The sequence below is a fragment of the Phyllosticta citriasiana genome, assembly GCF_038021145.1.
Source record: "Phyllosticta citriasiana strain CBS 120426 chromosome Unknown IWZ02scaffold_2, whole genome shotgun sequence".
Classification (NCBI taxonomy): domain Eukaryota; kingdom Fungi; phylum Ascomycota; class Dothideomycetes; order Botryosphaeriales; family Phyllostictaceae; genus Phyllosticta; species Phyllosticta citriasiana.
In genome coordinates this window covers 481,319-499,347 of record NW_027117279.1, presented here as the reverse complement: position 1 = coordinate 499,347, position 18,029 = coordinate 481,319, and the positions used below count along the sequence as shown (strand labels likewise).

General features: G+C 55.3%; 4 protein-coding genes across 4 annotated transcripts; all 4 read left to right on the top strand.

Annotated features, from left to right (window-relative positions):
- Positions 1-5,101: 5,101 nt before the first annotated feature.
- IWZ02DRAFT_441423 (GTPase activating protein for Arf) lies at positions 5,102-7,986 on the top strand. The gene is made up of 4 exons (XM_066766914.1): positions 5,102-5,492; positions 5,549-5,565; positions 5,699-5,809; positions 5,860-7,986. The coding sequence occupies exons 1-4, from the start codon at positions 5,378-5,380 to the stop codon at positions 7,528-7,530; spliced, it is 1,914 nt and encodes a 637-aa protein (XP_066625902.1). The 5' UTR covers positions 5,102-5,377; the 3' UTR covers positions 7,531-7,986.
- Positions 7,987-12,353, top strand: IWZ02DRAFT_441422 (uncharacterized protein). The gene is made up of 3 exons (XM_066766913.1): positions 7,987-11,340; positions 11,391-11,472; positions 11,522-12,353. The coding sequence occupies exons 1-3, from the start codon at positions 8,188-8,190 to the stop codon at positions 11,977-11,979; spliced, it is 3,693 nt and encodes a 1,230-aa protein (XP_066625901.1). The 5' UTR covers positions 7,987-8,187; the 3' UTR covers positions 11,980-12,353.
- Positions 12,354-12,381: 28 nt separating this feature from the next.
- On the top strand, positions 12,382-13,821 carry IWZ02DRAFT_123472 (uncharacterized protein). Its single transcript, XM_066761497.1, has 3 exons — positions 12,382-13,050; positions 13,133-13,504; positions 13,566-13,821. Exons 1-3 carry the CDS (start codon positions 12,683-12,685, stop codon positions 13,621-13,623), a joined length of 798 nt encoding a protein of 265 aa, XP_066625900.1. The 5' UTR covers positions 12,382-12,682; the 3' UTR covers positions 13,624-13,821.
- A 985-nt stretch (positions 13,822-14,806) lies between these two features.
- IWZ02DRAFT_413192 (14-3-3 domain-containing protein) lies at positions 14,807-16,885 on the top strand. Its single transcript, XM_066765744.1, has 8 exons — positions 14,807-14,983; positions 15,121-15,128; positions 15,185-15,231; positions 15,294-15,313; positions 15,372-15,383; positions 15,499-15,773; positions 15,878-15,965; positions 16,026-16,885. The coding sequence occupies exons 1-8, from the start codon at positions 14,972-14,974 to the stop codon at positions 16,389-16,391; spliced, it is 828 nt and encodes a 275-aa protein (XP_066625899.1). The 5' UTR covers positions 14,807-14,971; the 3' UTR covers positions 16,392-16,885.
- The last annotated feature ends 1,144 nt before the right edge of the window (positions 16,886-18,029 follow it).

Here is an 18,029-nt window from a genome sequence, read left to right as displayed (position 1 = left end):
CACTTAACGCTACTTCGTCGTGCTCCTCGTCGATCAGAAAACACTCAAGGGCCACATTCACAATGCCTGTCGCATGCCGAAGTGATTGAAGGGCCAAGAAAAGAGACGAAGAAGTTGACGTGTTGTCGCCGGATCTGCGAAGTTACAAAGTAAGTACGGATCTGAAATTTTTAAACCTTGCGGCATAAACTCACAGTAACTGGGTCCTTAGTGAGTCTGTCCGTCATTGCCCGAGTCCATCGAAGCAAAGTAATTTACGAGGAGCTCGAGCGTCTGTTCATCATTGCTCAAGCCCATCGAAGCAAGAACATGTGCAAGCAACTCCTGCGATCCCTCCTCGTACGCAGCGTGGAGGTTTGCAAAGAACTCCTGCAACTCCTTCTCGTACGCAGCGAGGTCGTCCCTGCGGTTGCGACTGAGAAAAATGGAACTGTTGTCCAATTCCAGCTCATGCACATTCGGCGCAACATACGCGGAGTGCATGTGAATGGTATCACCCCTGTCCGTCTCGGCCGTTGTTCTCTCCTGAAGCTTCTTCGCCCCTGAGTTTACCACATCAGCGCTTGTGTTTTTACGGTCCCGAAAGCCTCACTTACTCCGGTTTTGCTGGCTCCTTCTATCGTTTTCTCGCAAGCGTGCCAGCTTCTCGGGTGAGCAGTTTTTAGGGCGTTTCGGCATTTTGACAAGAAGATAAGACTGTGGCGATTCGAGTTGACTGAAGTAAGAGCTGAGTGATTCGGAAAGTACTCTGCTGAAGATGATTCTGGTAAGGAGAGATGGAGATACTTGCAAGCAGCTTTTATAGACCCTTCAGACCAAAGGAAGCAATTGGGTTCCGGCTTTCAATCAGCTGAAGACCTCACCGTCGTGCAACGCAGACGCTTCTGGCGTCGAATTTGGGCTGCACGAATCAAAACCACCACCTTCCAGGCCGCCCCGTCGTGCGTTCCTGCATCTGCTACGAGATGAAAAGCAAAAGAGAGGCAGGTGGTTCTCGACCGCTCTTCCACCCGGAAAATGTGATAGCACACCCGCGCGAGACAGCGGCAAGGCGGCTGTCAGTGTTCGATTACGAAGCCCAAGGATGGCAAAAGCCAGCATGTAGTCGCATCAACCCCTATTCTTGTCGTGCTTGGCATCTGAACCAAAGAAAAGGAAATCTTGGCCTGGCGGTGGGACTGCGGCTGGAACACGGCCAGGGGCTTCCAGTGGACGGTTGCAAGATCAAACCACCCTCCTCATCTCCAAGGAACGACCAGTCCTGAAACTAATGATCCAAAGCAAGCAGCAAACGACATGTTTCTTTCCCTTCTATCCTCCAACAGGGGAGCCGAAAGCGATGGAGTCTTCCAAAATGGCACTCAGGAGTACCAGGGACGGGGATGATCTTGCGGGGCCGGCAGCCACAGTGACCTGATTCAACCAAAGCTCTAGGAGGAGCCATCTTGATCAAATTGCAGCCAGCAATTGCAGGACCATGAGAACCGCAGTGTGTGGAGAAGGAAAAAGAAGTGACTGTTCTCGTGTCCGGATTGTATTTGCTGTGAGTTGGGCTACCCCTTATCCTCGCTTGCGTTTAGAGCGCGGCAGCGGGAGAGACCATGGTAGAGTATAGAAATGAGAAAAGCATACATGGCGAGTGAAATGTTTGCTGGATTCCAGATGATGGCTCTATCAGCCCATGGAAACGTTTTTCCTTTGAGGCAGCCGTCCACCCTATCCGCCCCGAAATGACGCACCCACAGCCGAGTGGCAAGACTGACCGCAGACAGGGAGCGCAGCACTTTTAGAAGTGGACTCTGGACTCCCTAGTCATCGGGGAAGCCGTCCGCTCAGTCCAGGTGTTTGGTAATTGGCGATCCACTCGCTGCGCAGCTAAGGGGAGGAAGTCCCAAGCTCGAGAATAGTAGCCTCCGGACTCGATACAGAGCCAGAGTTTGAAGTAAATAGTGGAATTTTTGATTCCCCTAAGCTTCTCTTTGTTCAGTCTGACTTGTTCAGTAACTTCGCCGAGTCAGCCGTGACGCGGCGAGGAGGTGATTCGCCAAATGAGACGCCGTATGGCGTGTAAGTCCACTGCCCAGGAGAAAAAGAAAAGGAGGTTGCAAAATTGAACAGACCGGAGGCGGTTTGATTGGGCTTGATCCAATCCTACCCCTCCCTCCGCCTCCGGTCAGCAGGGCACAGGAATCCTTGGGTGTCCACTAAGCTACAAGGCCAGCGTATGTGACCGGGCTTCAGACCCGGACAGGGTGCTAGCGGCAGTGCCTTTCGATCATGCCAATCTCGGGGAGATCGGAATCGAAGGAGGCAGGCTTGGATATTCCAAGAACATCGAGATGCCCAGGTGGAAGTACCAGTCGGCTAGCAACCCGAGGCATCTGCCCCCTCATGAGCCCTTGGATTCCAGCGGACTCACCGTCGATTGGAGTATGGCCGTTCTCACTAGTCGGTGATGGGGAATCGCTCCCAGGCTTTGGCTCGTCGGTATGTGCATGTATGAAGTGCTGATATGCAGCTCGGGTCACTGTGGCAGGCGTTTTTCGCTCCTTGCATCACTGACTGCCGTTGATCACGGCTTCAGGCGAGCACCGAGCTCTTTGGATATGACTTGTTTGAAATAATGCTTACCAGAAACAGGTATTCGTAAGTGGTATGGGGGCATCGAGCATCGACCGACGGCCCCAGCGGGCAACGGACCACTCTACGGCAACTTCGTCCAGTCTTTTCCTGTCATAACGTCACCAGAAGGAGTGCCTCTACGGAAAGACCATCGACAACCTGACACCGTAAGATTGCATGGTCAAGTCATGGGTGCTAGGTGACTTCTCCAACTATGAGACCGCAGACGAGGTCGACTAGTTGAATTCGGGAAACAGATGTGGAGCGGCGATGCAACCCTTTGTAATCATGGCAATACTATCATGGGATGAGATAGCTAGAACAACATGCAGTGTCGTTTTCGCAGCTGCAATTGATGGCGGCTGGCCATCTTTGTTCGCGGCCGATCGCTTAGGGCGCCGATCAGTTTGGGGCCGCATATACTCTTGCCAAGCTGCATCGGAACCAGAGACAACTGAGGTGCGCATGACAAGGCGGGATATTGATACGGAAGTGTCGCGTACATGGAAGCGGGCAGTTTGCCGTTCGCCCAGAGACACGCTGTGCGATTTCTCTCCATTGAGCCAAGATTCCGTAGAAATTGACGAGCGATAGAGTTGGTATGGTCCAAAAGATCGAAATTCAATTTCGTAGCGTCGTGGTTGCAGGCGTAGTTTGGAAGGGGCAGGGAGAGCGTGGGCCTGACATTCATTGTCTTCTACGGTGCGATGCTACCCAATCAGAAGAACCTAGCACGAAACATTAGCAAAGACTGCTGGCAAAGCGGCGCGATGCGCCGTTAGTCGTCCGCCCAAGCTCCCTCTCACTTCTATGTATGTAACCGCCGAAGTTTGAAGGTACTTCAGTGGTCTCGCTCGTCGTGTGGTCCTTGGTGACTTTGGTGCTGCGGCTTGCAGCGTGTGATTTGGCGTGGTCTTTCATCAACCTGGTCCAAAAGCCCGAATATTCCATTTGCAAGCTTTGATGATGCTCTTCGTCCTCATTCCTTGATGTCAAATCCTTACAGATGCTGAACTTTCGTGTGTTGAGACAAACCTTCTTCTCCTCTACCGCAGAAGTTCCAAATGCACTTCCAAAGAATCATGGACTCAATTTTGGGGAGGATTGCTCAAAAATGAGAACCGCAAAGTAGTACTGTTCGTTGGTTGTGGAACTAGGAGCGCCGGACTCAACCTCTCCGGCAAGGACAAGTCCTGTGTGGCCTCAGTAGTGGCGAGATCAGGAACAACATCGAAAGAGCGCATGGAACCTTGACCGATGAAAAGCGCTAACAGCTGACAAGTCAACAGAAAAGTGGATGACTGCCACAATCGCAAAATAGTCCCATCTGTTTTTGGCAGAACAACATGAATTGGAGTGGACAAGAGTTATAGCGAGATACTAATCCATTATGAGACTAATATGAGGTTCTACGAAGATCGGAGAATGAACTAGATAGGAATAGGCATGCTTCAGGTTGTCATTGGAACGGCTCGGAGAATTCTTGATCCTGGAGAAAAAACAAATTTGAAATAAGGTCGCAGAGCAATAGTGAGTGCTAGGAAACCGGCATGAGATGTTTGTCATGTGATTTAGTGCCGCCATCCCACGAATTTCTGGAGATGGCGGAGTGGAGAAGACTGGCCCTGCTAGAAGCCATTTCGCTCTTCCACTGATTAAAGTATGCAGGCAAGGTCAGAGGAAGACCAAGATGCAGGCAAATCGTGGTATCAAAGTGTGTAGGTGTTGGGGGCGTTGTCTCAAGATGGTTCAGTTCGCGTCTCGGGGCAGCCTCTCATTTCGGCTGGATCAGACGGTCATCTGCAGACGTGGCGGGACGAGATGGAACGAGCAATAGCGAACGTAGCTGTAGATTCGAAGGCGCCGGTGATGCAACGGGGAGAGAGAGGGAAGAGGAAGGATGATGGAGGGAGCTCAAGCTGTTTTTGAACTTCGGCGCTTGTGGGGCGCCAAGCCCGCGACTACCGCTTAATTCTTAGTCAGCTGCCAGCATCGGCAAAATCTGCCGGCACCCGCACCCCTTTTCTCCTCTCCAACACATTCACACGCCTCAAAAGGCGACGTACTCATTAATCAACCGCCTGCCTCTTGTACCTTCGGCTGGTCGGTCATATTGGGGTACCAGAGAAAGAGGTTGCGCGGGTTCTCTTGGCTGCGGTGGATTCGCAATTGCAAGCACAAGCAGCCGCTCGCCTGCCAAATATAGGGATATAGGGATTCACGCGAAACCCGCTAGCCAAGGCTTAATCGACTCTTCAGCTTGCATAATGTCGGCAACGGATGCCGTAGATGTTGGATGCTTGGTCGTGTTGTGGGAACACAGTGATAAGAAAAGTACACCCGACTCGACTTCGTAGGCATGGCGGGGGGATGCTGGACCCGCATACAAAGGGGCCATGTATGGTTATCAAGGGGCGGCTCATGGCGCTTTATATATGGCGCGCGGGGTCTAGGAGTATGGCAGAGCTTGTGCGGAAACCAGCCCCTGATCGCGCCGGCCATGTCATTTTGCCATGCTATGGGGAGCGCCGCCGCAGCCGGCATGGATGGGCTCTCGCCCTCCTACGAGCTGCATTCTGCCCAAGACAACCTTCTCCTCCACCCCCATCCTGTCTCTTCGCTATGTGCGCGCTGGCGACTTGTGCCCCTGGATGCTGTACAATCTGACAACTGTTGACGACAACCTCGGGCTCGCATCCTCGTCCCCGCGTCTCCCCCGATCAACCCGCCCAACCGGAACCACCTTCTCTCCACCATGACCTCGGCCCTAAATAAGCGCCAGCAGGCTCGCAACGAGCGCGCTCTGCAAGATCTCATCAAATCCGTGCCAGGCAACGATAGGTGTGCCGACTGTGGCGCCCGCAATCCAGGTTTGCTCCCGCGGCACCAATCCAAGCATATCATCGAAGCTAATCTTGATTCCAAGGATGGGCGAGTTGGAGTGTAAGCTCAATCCACCATGCCCCCATCTTCCGCCCTTCTCCCTTGCCAAAAAGTGCTTTACTTGCCGACGCCAACCTCCAAACCTTCCAAACAAATCCGCGCAAAATGGCTGACAGTTGTCTCGCGACTGCAGTTGGGGATCTTTCTCTGCATGCGGTGCGCCACGCTGCATCGCAAGCTCGGCACACACATCTCAAAGGTCAAGTCACTGAGTATGGATAGTTGGAGTAACGACCAAGTCGAGGTAAGTTTGCCCTCCGTGTCACGGCTCGGACGGGTCGTAACATCTTGCAGAACATGAAGCGCACGGGCAATGTGGCATCGAATCGGTTGTACAATCCTGGAAACGTGAAGCCAAATATACCGATTGATGTAGACGAAGTTGATGGCGCAATGGAGCGATTCCTCCGCCAAAAGTACGAGCACAAGTCCTTGGGAGAGTCGCGGCCAGCAACGCGGCAGAACACTGGCAGCACGAGCTCTATCGAAGACCGTCCGCCACCGTTACCCCCAAAGCCAGGGAACCGTTTCGGCTTTGGTCTCCGAGCTTCATCTTCGACGTTCCCCACGAGCAGATCCGACCCCGTCAGTCCTCCTCGATCGCCAGGTCTCCACTTCAACAATTCTTCACCACCAAGAGTGAATAAGGCGTCCAGGGTTTTTGGGCACAACATCGGGAGTGCGTCGGCAGACAGCTTCGAGGCTAAGCTTTCTGCTCTGAGGGATATGGGCTTTCCCGATGAAAGGCGCAACGCCACCGTACTCAAAGGCCTCAACGGGAACGTGGAGAAGTCTGTTGAAACTCTGATTAGACTTGGAGAAGGGGCCAGGAGTCCATCTGGAGTTCAGACGCCGGCATCTACACAAAGTGACAATGTCAATGGCCTCTCAATCGGGCGCACGAGACCTTCAACGACACAGTCCTCCAATCCATTTGATCGGCTGGATATGGTGCCACCATCCTCACAACATTTGGCGCCTCTTCAGACTCAAGCCACCGGCGTCTCCCAAGCATCTTATGCGTCCGCGCCCAACTCGTACAATCCGTTTCTGCCAGCGACCCGGCCACCTCAATCGGCTCATTCCTCACTAGAGCAGTCTTTCCAAAACATGGGTCTCGGTCAACCTGAGACGCAACCGCAGCAGCTGTTCCCAAACCACACAGGTGGACACGGCTCCCAGAGTCAGCAGCCGAGCTATAACCCCTTCCTCCAAACCTTTACTCCCCCACCTGTCCCGCAAATTCCTTCACAGTATGCTGCGCCGCAACAAAGCGCCTCTCCTTATGTACAGACGAACGGTGTTCCCTCTTCCCAGGCTCAAGGAGCGAATCCTTTCTTTAATGTGTCGACCGCAACGCCGAACAATCCGTTTAATGGACAACCGAACAACTTAGCACCATTTGGTCAGCCGAGACCGCAGCCACAGCAATTTTCACCGCAACCGACACTCCAACAACAGTATCCGCAACAGCAAACAACGCCAATGGGAGCGGCACAGCAGCCTCAAGGATATTATCCCAACGGAGGCCAGATGTTTCAACAGCAGGCCGATTTCTCAACCCCGCAAAACCCATATCAGCAGTATCAGGCCGCGCAAAACCCTTACCAACCTCAACCTCAATTCCCTGTTCGACGAGACAAGAGCTCAATCTTGGCCTTGTATGGCCAACCTCAGCTGGCACCTGCACCACCGGCGGCGATGATGTCGAGCGACGGTGGATTGCTAAATGGACAGGCCAGGCGCAGCGCGACAATGCCGGTGATGACAAGCGGCAGACCTGAGGTAGGGACTGCACAGGCCGGCAGTCACAACCCCTTTGCACAAAGCGTTGGCCCGCAAGGCCCAGACCCAGCCGGAGGAACAAGACATGTCAGCCAAGAGAGCGTTGACTTCTCGGGGATGATGGGCGGTAGGCAGAGCCCCGACGCCTTTGCCGGCTTGAGCGCGCGATTCGGACGGTGAAGAGAGGTGGATACATGTGGAGGAGGCGCTGGCTCGCAGGCGTCGGACTTTTGAATAGCAAGAAAGCATTGGATCAGCATAGCCGTCGCATTTGGATTTGGCGGAGTCTTGCGTGGGCGGTGGTTCGTTGGGCATTCAAGAAGGGAAAGGACATTGGCACGTTGGAACACAAGGCGTCTAGTCAAGCAGATAACAGAGAATTAAAAAGAGACACGTAGGGCCGCTGGATGCAGGTGCTTGGTGGGTGGGTGGTCTTCATCTTGTTGTGGGTCGATGGGCTGCGGACCAATCAAAGAGGGATCGCACATTGGCGGAGCTTCCCCGCGCGCGCTTACAGCTGCATGCCACTCTGCCAGCAGACCATCCAGCTTTGGGCGCGTACGCCCTCTCACCTATCACACGGGGGAGCCGCAAAGCAGTCCGATGCGCGCTGACACCATATCTTCCATCCTCCAGCTGAAAAAGCTCTTCCTCCCCTGGCATCTGCCCTGCCCGGCCTTCTCTGTACTCTCGCTATCCCGTCTTGACAACGCCAGTGACACCCTCTGCTGCTGCTACACGACGCCGCCGCCGGCCTACTTCTCACACGCTGCCTTACCCCGACCACTTTGCATGCGCTTCACCTCGGATCCCAGTCCTCGCACGTCACCTTGAGCCATGGACCCTCCAAGGCGCTATGGTCGTCCTGAAGACGAGCTCTTCCTAGGCCAACCCAGTCAAGGAGCAGACAGCCCAACTGTTGGCCCGCTGAGAATACACAAGAGAGCTTCTGCGTCGCCTCCGCCGCGCGTTGCTTCGGCTAGCAGCCTGGAGCAAGGCTTTGCGCAGCCGCCGCCAGTTCCAAACTATCCTCCTCCGACTTCGAGCCCGCCTACGGGACCTCTACCATATCCTGACACTGACAAGCCGCCCTTCCAGCCACCTTCACCTGGACCAGGTCGCCGCGTGCGAACGGGGACTCCTGGCACTGAGCGTGACAGGCCGTCTCGAAACAACACTCCCCAGCAAGATGCTTATCGAAGGCCTTCGGCGGGGAGTTCTAGCTCAAACAGAACGAGGTTCGATGCGAACGACCCACACAAGCCAACCATCGCAGGTTATGGATACTCTGGCTACCCTGCCGACGACGGACGTGGAAGTAGCGCGCAAACAAAAGCTGGCGACAAGCCCAGACGCCAGGGTACTCCGAAGCCACTCCCAGAGTCGCCAGGCCCCGAGACTCCAGATAAAGAAGATCTTTACTCAGGACCGCCTCTTCCACTCCAAAATCCGCACCAACGTCCAGTGAATGCCGATTCGAATCCTTATCCCGACTACCATCAGCAGTACTGGCCGCCCCCTCAAGCGAGCTCGCCACCGCAACCAACCCAAAACCAGACCCTAAGAATTTCAAATCCTTCTGGCGTGAACCGCCTGAGTTCGACTGCGTCGACTTCAACAACAAGAGCTCAGAGAGGTTCTCCGCCGCCCCCGGAGACGCCTTTGATCGAACAGACCCCTGGCGGAGGAATAGAGGCGCGCTACGCTGCGGCAGGCATCGCCGGCGCTTCAACCCTGAACAATATCCAGGGACAGGGTTCCGCGGCAGCACAACGTGCAAATCAGTACGCGGGACAGCCTCATCGGGTCAGTTCTCCAGGCCAACCGCAACAACAACCAGCCAGACCGTGGACACCCACCGAGCAGCCAGGCACTCAACCGCATGGTCCTCCAACAGTATACCAAGGTTTGTCTGAAATTCATCCTACGACAGGATCGCCTGTACCCCAGACACATGTCGTTCAAAGCCCGCCAACTCAGGCAGGCGCGCCGCAGACAAGATCAAACGTTGAACAGACTCTTGAGCACGACTTTCAGCGGATGAATATGGGTGAAGAACCTCCTCCGGCCTACTCTAGTGTACAGCAGCCGGCTCCTCGTGGTTACGGCAATGAGAAGCATGCAGGAGCCAATGGCTCACCAGCACCAAACGTCACAGCCGGTCCTTACGTCATGTCGGACCCCAATCTCCAAGGCCATCCGGCCTTTGCGAATGATCCTCACCAACAAGATATGCAGGGACAGCAACCACAACAGGCCCAACCTGGGCCCAGTGGTCTTGCACCTCTCCAAATCCATCCCCAGCAAACCTCTTCTCCTGGCCCAGGGCCGGGTCCTGCTTCTCCACCTCCTCTTCCGGAAGGCTGGATCGCACATCTTGATCCCAACTCGGGACAATACTACTACATTCATTTGCCGTCACAGTCTACGCAGTGGGAGTTCCCGAAGGGTCCTACGCCACTCAATCTGAGTGAGCCCATGTCTCCAACTGGAACAATTGTAAACCCTCTCGGATCTCCCGGACTGGGAACGTTTGCAGGCAAACCAATGGCTTCCCCTGGATTCCCTCCGCAGCAAGCAATGTATCATGAGGGTATGCCTGGAATGGCAGGATTGTCGAGTCCCACGGCGGTTGGTTTTACTGGTCCCCCGCCAGCTGCTGGTGTAGAAGTGTACAAGGTCCAACCAACCAACGGGGTATACTTTGGCCCTTATCTGAGGTACACCAATATGGACCTTGAACGGGGCTTATGGCTCGGATCTATTCTCCTGGTTACGGACGCGCCGCACCCTCCTACAATCCATATTCACCAGAGTGTGGATCTGTCGCCGAATCCGAGGCAGCTAAAGGCAAACGCCATCTACAAGCACCAACGGTGGGTCTTCTACAGGTACGATATTGACCTGAGGATGGAGGATGACCAGGCTGCAAAATGGACGTATGCTGTTACTTCGCACCTGGGCTGCACCCGTTATGAGTTTCTCGTAGCGGGTCGACACGAGACAAGCTGGCGCTTCATTGCACACTCTGGAAATGACTTTGCTCTAAATGTTGGAGCAAACGAGCGCCAAAAATTGGGTGGGGTCGGGTACATGTGGAAAGACATTCTCCAAAAGCACATCGAATGCGGAGGTTTCCATGTTCAGCTTGGTCTTGGAGACCAAATTTACGCCGATCGCATCTGGAAGGAAATTCCTTTGCTCAAACAGTGGACAGCTATGAGCGGCAAAGAGAATCGAAAGAATGCTCAGTGGACGGCCCGGCACGAGGAAGAGGTCACACACGCCTACTTTCATTACTACTCGAGCCATTTCGACCAGCCGCACCTAAGGGAAGCATTCGCTCAAATTCCACACATTCTCACATTGGACGACCACGACATTTTCGATGGCTGGGGCTCCTATCCCGAGTATATGCAATTCTCAAACATGTTCAAAAACATTGGGCGGATAGGCATCGAGATGTACCTGCTGTTCCAGCACCACACCACTCTAGAGATTCTACGCAACGTCGACGACGACCGGGACTTGTTTACGATTACCGGGACTGGATGGCACTTTGTCAAGTACTTGGGGCCGGCAGTGGTTGTTGTTGGGCCAGACACTAGGTCAGAGCGGAATCCGCACCAAGTCATGGCTGGACCGACCTACCAGGGTCTTTTCCCAAAGGTTGCAATGCTCCCGCCCAGCGTGCAACACTGCATATGGATGATTCCTGTGCCTGTCATTTACCCGCGTCTCGAATCGGTAGAGTCTTTGGCGAATACCATCACCACGGGCAAAAAGGCCGTAACGGGGACCTTCAACATGCTTGGCAAAGTGACCAGCTCTGTGGCTGGCGTTGTCGGTGCCAAGAGCATGGTTGGAGAGGGCTTCAACTCGGTCAAGAAAGCTGTTGGCAAGTCTGGCTTGATGAGCGGCATCCTCAGTCCTTTTGGAGAGATTGACATGTTGGATGAGCTCAGAGATCAGTGGACGCACGAGTCAAAGGTGAGAATTACCCTGCGTATCTATTTGGACTGCAGCTGACAACCGCGTAGGATCTTGAGCGGACCTACTTAATCCGAACCCTCCAAGGGATTGCTCATAACAAATCTCTACGGATGACGTTCATTTCTGGAGGTTAGTACGAAATCGCCTCATGTTTGAATCAACACTAACAAGAAACCAGACGTAAGCTGTTGCGGTGCTGGTCTGGTCCACGACCCCTCTCGTCTTCAAGACCACAAGACCATGTATCAAATAATCACTTCCAGTGTCGTCAACAGCCCACCTCCTGGATATGTTCTCCGACTGCTTCACAACAGCAGGCCTCTCTACGTGCCCCAAAATGGCCATCGGTCCACAAACAGCCCGTCTGACACGAAGGAGGAAATGATGGAAATCTTCATCCAGGACGTCAACGGTCAACCGCGCGAAATGAAGCGACTCATGGGTCGACGCAACTACGTCGCCTGTGTAGCCTACGATCCTGAGCTTGTGAACGGTACCTTTGGTCAAGCTATGCCTGGCCACGGCGGGGGGAAGTTGAGCATTGCGGTCGACTTTATGGTGCAGAACGAAAACCTCTACTCTGCTCCGATGAAGTATGGACCGGTCATAGTTCCGAGTCTGGAGTTCGGAAGGTGAATTTAGACCATGTTCGGCAGTTGCAAGATCTACAGATTCAGGCCAGCATAACGAGCATCACGACCATTGCTGCGATGATGGGGCAGGGGCGAGCAAGCAGGCGATACCAAATTCTTTTCATGTTCTTGTCTTTTTGCACTCCACTTACGTCCTCGATGGATTCCCATGGTGATTGAGCGTTGATTCGACTTAGCGATGCATTCATTGGATGGATTCTGGGAGTCTTTTTGATGAGCACAACCCAGGCCAACGGTCCAGAAACCCATTGAGCGATACAGAATCGACTTCGGGGGTTGGCTTTCTTTTCCAGAGACTGGCCAACAGCAGGTAGCTTTTGACAATGATGAACGAGAAGAACTAGCCCCTGAAGATTTCCACCGGCCATTGACGTGTTCCGGTTCGCGCAGCGACGCACGTGCCTTGCTGAATGACGCTTACCGTGGTGGGATGGTCATCAGGGCGACGGCCAGCTGCGAGCTCGGCGGTCCCTTGAAAGTCTCAAACTACCCACCACGCTATCAACATCTCCCACGCCCTGTTGACGCCCTTGCCGCCGCCAAATAGAGATCTGCTTGCAACCAAACCGTCCATATCAACCCACGTCCGCAGCCACACCATCTCTTCCCCGTCCGGATCGAACTGCGCCGTTCCCTCAACCCCCCACCATACACCGCCTTGCTCCGCGCAAACGTCGATTCGAGCCATGGCAAACTCGGCTATACCATTGACGAACTTGAGGGCCTCTCGAAGCCTCTTCCCAGCACTTTCGCGAAACGCGGCGGCGGCGACGGCATCACCGGCGGTAGCGTCCTTCCCCGCGCCGGCACTGCTCTCGCCATCCTTCGGCCGCTCCGTCGCAACCCAGCACCAAGAGCAGCAATGGCGGCGGCAAACACAATACTCGCGAATTGCACAATTGGAGGGTCGGAGAGCGTTCTCAGCAACGCCGAACCGGCCCCGGGATCATCACTTTGACACGCTCAAGTTTGTGCAGAGGCTCAAGGATGAAGGATTCACAGAGGACCAAGCTGTGGCCATGATGAAGGTGCTGAGCGACGTCATTGAAGAGAGGTAAGTTACAGCTATCTATGGTGTTCTGCGCTCCGGGCAAATCAAACGGGCATGTTGGCTGATGGTAATTCCTTCCTCTCAGCATTCAAAACCTGACGCGCACAATGGTGCTCCGCGAAGACCAAGAGCGAGCAACGTACACGCAAAAGGTCGACTTTGCGAAGCTGCGCTCTGAGCTCCTGACGGCAGATTCGACCGAGACGTCGCTGACGCGGGCGTCGCACGAGCGGCTCACAAACGAGATTGCCAAGCTCAATAGCCGGCTCCGGGACGAGATTCAGCGTACGCAGGCCAGTGTGCGGCTAGACTTGAACTTGGAGAAGGGGCGCATCAGGGAAGAGGCCAATGTGCAAGACTTGAAGCTCAAGGAGACGGAGACAAGAATTGAGCAAGAGACGGCCGTGCTGCGGGAGAGGCTGGAGGCTGTCAAGTTTACAACGCTGCAGTGGTTGATGTGAGTACCATTGCGCTTGGACGAGCGAACCGTGGATTGGTTGCTAACATGTCTCGGTTAGGGGTGTTTGCACGGGTACGGCAGCGCTGATTCTCGGTGCCTGGAGGCTGCTCATGTAGACGAGGGTGGCGGTTCTAAGACTGAGGTTCGGACCTCAAAATAGGCGTCCGGCGTCTGCAGGTGGCTGGCACGCAACGTGGGAAAAGGCATGGGGAAGGCCTGTCACAATGCAGCCGGCTGGTGCTGCTAAGGGGGCGCGCAGACGGGGAACTCGTATCAGGTGCCTTGGCTACCAACCCGTGCGTCCGATGCAAGCAGCAGCTGCTGCCAAAGTCCCGACGGGATGCTTGCTGTAGCAGAGGAACAATGTTGCGAGGAGTTGCGCAATGGCCACGGTGCTGTGGACCGGAGCAGGCATCGTTCTGGAAAGGCTTGATGTATCGAAGATCTCCCGCCCACCCAAACTTTGGCAGCAGTGTGGTCCGAGGATAGGAGAGGGGGGAAAGGGCAGAAGATGAAGTATGGATCTCGAGGGGCACGGCGGCGTATCACGACAGCAGGCAGGCGGATAAACTCGAAGTACAGAAGAAAGACAGGCTCACGCTTTTGGAAAGGCAACCTTATGGCAGACGTGTTTCGTGCCAACTTTTTGTTTTTTCTTGCTACTGCGTGGGCGAGCGTGGTTTGGGGCTATATTTGGGAAGGGGCTTCAGGGTTGAGGCCGGTACGTCAGCGCGCAACCTCCAGTCCCCACCGCAACGAGCTCGGCGCATCGACCACGACGGGCGTGGCAGGCTGGCAACACAAGCAAATTGTGCGGTGGCCGGGCAAGTACCGTAGGGCGACGGGTCAGATAAGGCGCGAGCGCGAGGCCGTGAATGGTGCGAGCAGTCGGTCGGCAGTGCAGAGAGTAATGTGTAGGTAGGTAGTGTTGGCCAGCCAGCCAGCCCGACAGCGCATCTCAACGCGGCGGGACCGGGCGAGTGGTCACTCCGGCCGGGTTCGCAGATGGCATTTGCAGGATTATGAAGTTATTGGGCGAGGCCGAGCCCGTCGCCAGAGACGCAGCTGGATGGATGGATGGATGGATGGATGGACGACCTGAGCTGCTGTGGCGTTGACAGGCGGGCGGGCGGCGGGTGGTGGTGGTGGTGGTGGGCGTTTGCTGGCAGCCAGGCAGGCAAGCAGGCAGGCAGGCAGGCTGGCAGGCTGGCAGGTAGGCTGGCTGGCTGGCTGGCTCAGGCAGGCGTGGGCGTGGGCGTGGGCGTGGACGTGGGCGTGGGCGTGTGGGCGTCCGTCTGTCCAGGCTGCGCGGGGCATCGCCGCTTCCTTGGCGACAGCGAAATCCAAACCATCACCCGTCTTCTCAACACCCACCAATATCGCAAAACATCTCTCTCCCACTCCTGTGCCAACTCTTGTCCTCCTCCACAACCCGTCCTTTTCCACTCCAACAACTCGTTACAAATGGCTACTGAGGTACGTCCACCGTCGCCCGGCGACTACGCTCCACCCCCTAATCCCCATCCTCTGTCCGCCCAAAGCCCCTCTGACACCCGTCGCCTGCTGTCACGCCTGCACAACCTCCGTTACTGACATGACGTTTCTCGACTTAGCGTGAGAGGTATGCGCCCAAACGACGCCTCGTCCGTCCGCCCGCTTCTCTGACCTGCCACGCAGCAAAACCTTCCTCGCCCGCCTGTGCGAGCAGGCTGAGCGTTACGATGGTACGTGGTTGACGCCCTTGCCCCCAGTCTTTTGCGCGACTCCTGACAATGCTGCTCTACAGAGATGGTTGGATACATGAAGGTCAGTCGAGAAAACCGCCGTTGATATCATCGAACTGAGCGCCTGACGCCATCTACAGGAAGTTGCCAAGGTACGACTCTACTCGCCCACAACCACCACCCACCCACCATGCCGCCACCGCCGTCGCTTGGCGACTGCGAATTTGCAAAAAAAAAAGCCGTTGTCTAACACGCCAGCGTCTTTAGATGAGCGGTGAGCTCTCGGTGGATGAGCGCAACTTGCTTTCGGTCGCCTACAAGAACGTCGTTGGCACCCGCCGTGCGTCGTGGCGCATAATCTCCTCGATTGAGCAGAAGGAGGAGTCCAAGGGCTCCGACAAGCACGTTGGCACCATCCGCGAGTACCGTCAAAAGATTGAGACGGAGCTTGAGAAGGTCTGCCAGGACGTTCTCGATGTCTTGGATGACGCCCTCATCCCCAAGGCCGAGTCCGGCGAGTCCAAGGTCTTTTACCACAAGATGTACGTCACCACCTGCTCTGAGCGACGTCGTCGGGCTGCACTGCTCCACTCATTCGCCGTGTTTTTCAATCGGAAACATTGATTGATTCTGACTCCAAACACAGGAAGGGTGACTACCACCGCTACCTTGCCGAGTTTGCGTCGGGCGAGAAGCGCAAGGTTGCCGCGACCGCTGCGCATGAGGCTTACAAGGTTTGTGGCGCTTAAGCGTTCTGTGCCGCTAGAAAATTGTTATTGATCACACTGCTCCAGACGGCCACCGACGTTGCCCAGACTGAGCTCACTCCCACGCACCCCATCCGCCTCGGTCTTGCCCTCAACTTCTCCGTCTTCTACTACGAGATCCTCAACTCGCCCGACCGCGCCTGCCACCTCGCCAAGCAGGCCTTCGACGACGCCATTGCCGAGCTCGACTCGCTGTCCGAAGAGTCGTACCGCGACAGCACCCTCATCATGCAGCTTCTCCGCGACAACCTTACCCTCTGGACGTCGTCGGACGGCAACGAGCCCGAGCCCGCCAGCGAGGCGGCCAAGGGCGAGGAGAAGCCGACCGAGGCCAAGGAGGCTCCGGCCACGACCGAGGCCACCGAGGGAGAGCAAGCTGCGCCTGCCTCCTAAGCGGGGATTATGAAGTTGGTATCAGCGAAAGTTATGAGGCATCATGTCGGGTCTGCCGCGGCCAAAGCCTCCACGGTAAATCATGCGAAGACCACGTCTTTCTTGAGGGATCTGGAGCAACAGGAACGGGGGCAGCAAAGGGTGGCGTATTAGTTGTCTGAGGCTCGAATCATACCGGAAAGTGAAAGAGAAGCTTGATTGTCTGAGTGTGTGTTGGTTCGGGCATCTCGGATCTCTCATATCGGTGTCCTACCTTTTGATTTGCCCTGTTTTGTTTTTTCCTTGAGTCTTTTCCTCTTTTTGACAAATCCCCCGTGCGTGCCTAGTACTGCTTTTAAGCTCGTTGAGAGCAACGTTCTCCTCTGACTACACTAGCGATGCTACTTGCTTACAACATTTTCTCTGTGCCTTGAGAGGTCTTGGGGTCGCCTCTGGCAACGCCAGTTCCTCTCGACGGTGCTGGAAACCCAAATGAAATCGACATGTCCCCTTTACCCATGGTGACGCATCACGCACTGCATGGTCCGTGATGGCGCTCGCGTCCAAAACATCACGGCGACTCTGATATTATTTGGGGGCCCGGGTACAAGAAGGAGGCGGCGACGCTCAGGCCAGTACGAGCAAACCTCAGCCTACATACCCTTACACCACCCCCCGGTCTTGTCATTTTACTACTGCTGTCACCGAATCCTCCGACCCCCCTTTCCCCTATGAATCTGCTTTCTTTTTTCCCCATCGACACGGTTCCTGTGCCTGGTCTGCCTCACATGACGCGATGTCGTCAGTCCCCTTTGTTTGATAGGGAGCAAATTGGGTCTGGGTCTCGAGTGGCCCGGCGCCTGCTCCGCGCTGCTCAGGTTTCGCTCCGCATGTGGAAGTAAAGAAGAAGGGGTGAAATTCTACTGCTACTACTACCGCCTACACACCTACAACAGGCACGCGACCAACGCAGTCTCTGTGTGCCAGCATCTTCTCACTCTCCGGATGAAGGAGTACGCATGACAAATGGGCTTGTTGAGCTGATGGTCACTCGTATAACAAACAACCTGTATGCACACATGGCCAGCGGCCACTCATCTATGCTCACAACCAAACCACGAGCCACCCCCAACACTTGCCGGCTTGCTGGCTCGCTCGGGATGTCATGCGGGGAAGCGACAGGTGGTCTCGATGGCGCCATAGTGCATATGTACCGAGTGCTTGGATTGTTACATGCGACGACTGGCGAGGCGCACACGGCGTGGCGTTGTGGATTTGCATGTGCTTCGTCGTCGTGGTATGGAGCCGTTGGTGTTGGGTCATTGGCGCGTCCGTTGACAGAGCGAGCGGATCTGTTTCTTCGTTTGTAATGGAGCTGGATGCGAGATATTGACTGGCTGCGTGCCATTCGCCGCCTGGCTTGTGAAATGGAGGGAGGGCCGGATGACCTCGTTACCACCCACAGATGCGGGGAGACAGAGTGCGAGGGATAAGACGGGGCTGTGGGCTTCTGGCTTTGCTTTCGGTTGGGTATCAAAGGGAACATTACCCGTATGATTGGGTTGGGGGAATGGTGTTGAATTGCAGACTGTGTTGCTTCTTTTCATGACGTTGACCCTTGGACTCTGCCTTCCCACTTGCTTCTTTGCTCCGTTTTTG